Genomic DNA, 6227 nt, shown 5'->3' on the forward strand with positions numbered 1-6227 from the left:
GGGGGAGCGTCGGGGGGCTGTAGGGTTACAGGGGCGCATTGGAAAGGGCTTGCAGCAGTGCTGCGGGGGAGGGGTGAAGGGGTGCAAGGTTGCCTCAGGAGGGGGCTTGCAGGGGTGAGGGGGTGCAGCGGGAGGTTGAGTTTGTGGGAGTTCCCCGGGTGCTGAGGTGGGGAGGCTGGCGTGTGTGAGTAGGGCCCGGAAGGCTGACCTGGCCACCGTCTCCCCAGGAGGTCGGCCGCATGAAGATCGAGCTGTTCGCCGATGTTGTACCCAAAACGGCAGAGAACTTCAGGTAAGGAGCAGCCGGCGTTCCTGCAGCTCAGCCTGGACCCGGGCTGCGAAGGCTTTATGGTGCAGGAATGTCTCTGGTGGCAGAGTGACTACCTGCCCCCCAGAACCGCTGCACCTGCTTTGCTCCTCTCCCTGTTCCCAGAGAGATGTGACCGTGCAGCATCCTGATCCCTCGGGGGAGCCCATCTGGCTGGAAGGTGGAGGACTCCAGTCCCTCTCTGCTCCCTCTGTGGAGCTTCTGATACGCTCGGCGCGCTTATAAGAGGCAGTACCTTAACGTCACGTTAAGAGTTCTCTGCCACTGGCTGAAGGATGTACCACTTTGGACATCCCACTTCCACGGGAGAAATGAATATACCCTGTTCTCTGTGAAACACAGTGCCTGCTCCATGTTCAGTCTCTTACAACCTCTCTCATTTTTAAATATCTGACCTCCTCAACTGCAGAAAGTGCAGAAGTCTGTTTTGAAATGGAAGTGGGGAGCAGTTACTGCCGGTTCCTGTTTCACTGGGGGTATCCCGATGCAGTAGGGAAAGTCCTGCACAACAGTCAGTGCATATTCGCTGAATGCAGCCTTCTGTGTCCTTGGAGTTCAAATGTGGCTCACGCTCTGCTCTTGTTTGTTTTCCAGGCAGTTTTGTACGGGTGAATTCAGGTAAGTGGGTTATAGTGTCCTTTTCAGTAGCCTACTCAGAGAAACAGGGCTGGGTGAGTAGGAAGAAGGCTCACTTGGAAGTTTTTCTTACTCTACCAGTACAAAACGAAAGCGTTACGGAAGTCTGCTCTGATGAAATTGTGACAGGCTCGGTCAGTCATGGAGATGGCAAACTTTCCCTTTTGGGCATGACTTTGTTCGTGCTCAGGTTGCTCTGAAAAGCCGTGCCTGCACATCCCACCTGCTCCTGCTGCAGATTGCAGTGGGATCCCTTAAGATGATGGTATGGATGTTGTAAGGAACCGTGTCATTTAATGTGCAGAGCCCACTCGAGGTTTCCCTTGACCTCTGATAGCTGAGAGCCAGGCTGCAGCGCTCGGTTGTATATCAGGGCAGCTACTAATGTATAGGGCAACCGCTGGGGACTCTGAACTCCTGGGAGGGTTTTGTGTTGGGATATGCAGTAAGCTGCAACGATTTTCCTTTTTATCTCCTTGCAGGAAAGACGGTGTCCCTATAGGTTATAAAGGAAGCACTTTCCACAGGTAATTCTTCTGCTTTTGTTTAGGCACTTAAATAGCAGTCTGAGCTACGTGTGGTTTTGAGACCTGCCTCAAAGGCATTAATGGTCTGGGAGGCATTTGTAGGTCACGGCTAATGCCGTCCTTCTGTAGCTTTGGGGGACTTGGGGGTGCTGTCAGACGTGTACGCTGGGGTCGGTGGGAGGGATCCCCCGTTCCTGGTGTGCCAGGTCAGAGACGGTTTCCTGGCACGTGTCGCCTAATCGCTATCCCTGGTCGAACAGCAATGGGTCCCAAATTACCTGCTAGCAACCAGTTGTTAATATTTATTGTGGATTTTAGACTGTAGCATTCATAGACCCTGATAACTTTTGTTGTGCTATGAGGCAGAACTCCTTTTTATCACATATTAAGCTTCTTGAGGCATTTTTCTACCAAGAACTAAGTATTGTTTTACTTCTTTAGGGTAATAAAGGATTTCATGATCCAAGGAGGTGACTTTGTAAACGTATGTAGTTCTATATTCCTTTTGTACTTTTCCTACATGCATATTATAGCAACTGTTTCCAAGGGTCCGTGCTGATGTATGGGGTCTGTTGGCTCTCTTTTGAGGTACCCAGTAGTAACTGGAGGTTTCCTCATAGCATTGCTGCCACCTTACTGCAACAGACTATAATGTCCTTGAAAACAAATCTGGAGTCTTGGGTGAACATACCTGCTCCTTCCCAAAATATTTCCTCTCTAAAAAAAGCATGGCAGTACAGCTAGAGGCTTTTCAAACTTGCAGAGTTGTTTTTTTTTACCCTGTTGTCCTTCCTCCTTCTGTCCAAACAAGAAACCCTGCGCATTTCTACTAGCTTTGTGGAGAGGTACCCTAAGTACAGAACCAAGCATCTGGTGCAAGAGAGAGTTTAAATCAAAACTATCTTTTTGTTAGTGAATTGTCTCAATATAGAAAAGACTTTGTGCCGCAGCGGTGGTCATGCTCTGACTTGGGGATAAGCAGAGTATATGGGGAAGGCTGGAGGACCTCTGGGTCTCTTCATTGTCCTAGGACCCAGTAAAATTATTTCATTTCTGGAAGTGTTTCAAAATATGAGAGGGGTGGTAAAGCTTTTTTAATACAAAATTTATAAAACTTGGTTGTATGAAAGTCACTGAGAGAACTGACCGCACAGCGGGTGGCTCAGCCACACCAGGTTTTTAGGTAGTCGCTAATTGTGATGCTGCTCAAATGTCCCAGTGGGCTTTATTTCTTCCACTGAAGTTCAACAAGCATTACAGATTGCACCGGTATTTGTAATTTATAAATTACACTTATTACAAAGCCACTTGGGGAGCAAGAACGGTCACGTTGACCACTAAGATAGGGTATATGTTCCTTGTCTCAGAGCTGACAGTTTAAGTAAACCACAGAGAATAGGAGGAAAAGACGCAAGGGCAGAGCAAAAGATGTGGAGCTGCACATGGCATCTTATTTTCCTTTATTTTCCTGTTAAGTTTAGCCTAATAAGGAAAGTAAACGTCAAGTAGAAAGGCAATGAAGGGAGACAGGTTGCAGCAAGGCAGAAGAAATGGGGCTGAAGCGACACAGAAAGGGAAAATCAACACAGAAAGGGAAATTACTGTCAGAATAGTAAATTTAATTGACCGTGCCAGAGGTACCTGTTTGTATTGCTTCTGCAGCTTTCCCTGAAGGGTTCCTTGCTGCAGCATCTTTAAGGCTGTTCTACTGAAGGGTCCCTGCTCAGTCCTTTTGGCATCACACAGGAGTGTCTCTGCAATGCTGGACTAAAGAGCAGGGTGGCCTTTCAGCAATCCCACAAGCTAGGTGTCCTGTGTGAACCATGCGTCCGGCTTCTGCAAAGTTATAAACTCGTGAGCAGTCAAAGCTTGCAATCTGCAGCTGTTACGGGCCATGCTGCTTTAATTTATAAGTGTCTTGAGATCTGAGAGCTAGGGCTTGTAGAAAGTACAAGATGTCTCGACTTGGTAGAAAGTGCAGAAAAATTTAGAAACTCCGTATTTTAGAAACTGTCCTTGCTGAACAGAGAGATCACTTCCCTGTTTCCAGTAAAGTCACAGAAAATAAGGTGAAATAAGTAAGCATACCATCAGCCGACTTTTTCCACACAACCACTTCTGCTTTCCTTGTCACACCAGCCCACACTTCTACGTCCCCTCCCCTTTCCCTGCCAAGTCCGGGTGGGTCCATACCAAGCAATCTATAGCCTCCATCTCACTCTGGGAGGCTTGTACTTAATCCTTACTATCTCCATGGGTTTCTGCCAACATATGGATGGCAAACGATGTACTGTGTAGTTAGAAACCAGTCGCTGTTCCTCTTCAGAAATGAAGCATCTGAATGTGTTTGCTGCTGGTAGTACAGCATCTGCTTTGGGCTGAGTTTAATGCTGTCCTTTCGCTTGGGGATTTTAAATTTATGCTACAGAACAAATGCTGTGGCTGACTGGGCACCTCTCGCACAGGGAGACGGCACTGGAGTAGCCAGTATATATAGGGGTCCTTTTGCAGATGAAAACTTCAAGCTGAAGCACTCTGCTCCTGGGCTGCTCTCTATGGTGAGTATAAAATAATGACATTGTAAGACTAAAAAGCCTTTGGTACTTTCTCTGTGCCCTTTTCCTAAGTGTATAAATTATTTGTCAGACAACAGCAATCTCCACCATTGGATACAAGGTCTGAAAGACCTGCTTTGTAACCACTAGTCAGAAGGCTACTCATGGGTTAATGTGTTGAGTAACACAAAAGTCCTGATCCTGCAGCATCCTTTCTTTTTTACCTGCTGGAGTGCTGGGGCAGGCTTTGTTTGATCAGCTTTCGGAACAGCTTGATTCTTACAGTTTTCATGCAGTGGCAAGCAGTGGTGTTTTTTCTTCCCTGATACTGTTATCAAACACTGACCTCAGCAAGGATGAAACAAAGAGATTTGGGAGTTTCAAAGCCATAGCAGCATTACCATGGTATCTTTTATAACATACGCTTCCTGTTCAACATTGTAGGAAAAACTGCAACCATTGCATGTTGTCTGGTAGGAACAATACACTGACTTTTGCAACAGAAAGCAAGTGGAGCCAGTGCTTCACTGTTCCTATCCACAACTGCTTCTTCCCCAGCTCTTTCAGCTGCCCTGCCCTTAAAACCGCTTGTTTTGGGCATTTACCATTTGGATTAGTTATTCATCCAGTTCAAAACATGGCCCAAAAAGAGGTGTCACGACACAGCTAAGCAAACAGTGTACTGTAGTGTGGGAGAAGGGATCCCACGCTGGTATTACCAGCTTTGTGTTAAAGTGGCATGGCTCTGGAGCCATTCTGCTGGGCCAAACCATGGTCCATCCCAGCTGGATCCTTCCGAAGCTGGCCAACAATTAAGGAAAAGATCCAATGTGACCATGTCCTGTGCAGTCCTGCAGCTGCAAAACTTGCCCAGTTCACTTGTCAGCACAGAAACATGCTTTAGTACCTCCTGGTTGTCAGAAGAGCTTTGAAAAATAGAAATGGACTGAAGTGTTGCAGAGATGTTTTCTTAGCAGAGCACAAATGCTCTGGGTGTTGCACTTGGGTGCGAATTAAATTTCACATCTGCATGACACCGTTCCTGTGAATCCTGTGCCACTATGGTCATTACCTTTCTCATCCTGATCATCAGAACAGACACCTGTTTTTTTTCTATTCTGAGGAAACCTTCCAAATAGCAGAAAACAGCTGCTTTTTTTCTGCCCTGGTTCCTGGCTTTCAGTTTTCCCCAGGACAATACTGCGGCAGTAAGTACTCATCGCCAAAAATATTAGCCGTTTTTCAGGAGCATCCTCTAGAGCCCACATTTCAGCACAGTTTTGTGCTGAACGTGCCTTTGTAGAAGTATAATAAAAAGTTGGTGGCGTGGCTCTTGCGCACACTGGCACGACCAGACTTGGTGCCGTGCCACATCCCAGCACAGGGTACTCTCCTGCAGATGTATATCTTGCTTCCTTTGGTTTCTGTAGCAATAAGCTAAAAATACGCTAGGCTAGGTCTAGAGCAACAGCTCTTTCCTATGTGAGATGCATCTGCCTTCAGTTTTGGGAAGTCCTAATTTGTACACTTTTCATATTTTGCCATTCTCAACCCCCAGGCAAACAGTGGTCCAAGTACCAACGGCTGTCAGTTTTTCATTACGTGCTCCAAATGTGACTGGTTGGATGGAAAACACGTCGTGTTTGGTGAGTACCTGCAGCGGAGGCCTGGTGTACCAGCTCACGGGCAGTCCCTGTGGCGCAGCTGCTAAAATAAACAGCCACGGACTGCTTGTTCTTCCCCCCTCGCTTGTGCTAGCAGAGGTATCGGTGCAGCCAGATACTGAGATGGATCACTGTTGAAATGAAACATTTTTTTCCCAGGTTAGCTTTAGTCCAGATCAGTTCCTTGATGGGTGTGTTGTGTTGCTACATAAATCCTTGTGCCAGTGCAGAAGGGACAGACAGATGAGTGAAGGGATACCTTTCTTCTCCACTGTCAGAGAGGACTGAGCTTTCAGCAGAGTTTTTAGATAGCAGATGTGGTTTCATAGAATTACTAACTTTTCATGTACTGCTACTTGACCCCTCGCTACAAGAAGGACGTCGAGGTGCTGGAGCGTGTCCAGAGAAGGGCAACGAGGCTGGTGAAGGGTCTGGAGAACAAGTCTTACGAGGAGCAGCTGAGGGAACTGGGACTGTTTAGCCTGGAGAAAAGGAGGCTGAGGGGAGACCTCATCGC

At 47.1% G+C, this 6227-nt stretch overlaps 1 protein-coding gene across 4 annotated transcripts in view; it reads left to right on the forward strand.

Moving 5' to 3' along the window:
* Positions 1–229: 229 nt before the first annotated feature.
* Positions 230–6227, forward strand: part of PPIH (peptidylprolyl isomerase H) — a 9081-nt gene continuing 3083 nt past the window's right edge. For all 4 annotated transcript variants that reach the window (XM_019474559.1, XM_019474561.1, XM_019474566.1 and 1 more), the window contains exons 1-6: positions 230–292; positions 923–946; positions 1447–1491; positions 1933–1975; positions 3957–4049; positions 5605–5692. In XM_019474559.1, the coding sequence (XP_019330104.1) occupies positions 240–292; positions 923–946; positions 1447–1491; positions 1933–1975; positions 3957–4049; positions 5605–5692 (346 nt within the window). In that variant the 5' untranslated portion in view covers positions 230–239. The remainder of the gene's footprint in view (positions 293–922; positions 947–1446; positions 1492–1932; positions 1976–3956; positions 4050–5604; positions 5693–6227) is intronic.

This window comes from Aptenodytes forsteri, unplaced genomic scaffold (assembly GCF_000699145.1).
Source record: "Aptenodytes forsteri isolate BGI_AS27 unplaced genomic scaffold, ASM69914v1 Scaffold253, whole genome shotgun sequence".
NCBI classification, from domain to species: domain Eukaryota; kingdom Metazoa; phylum Chordata; class Aves; order Sphenisciformes; family Spheniscidae; genus Aptenodytes; species Aptenodytes forsteri.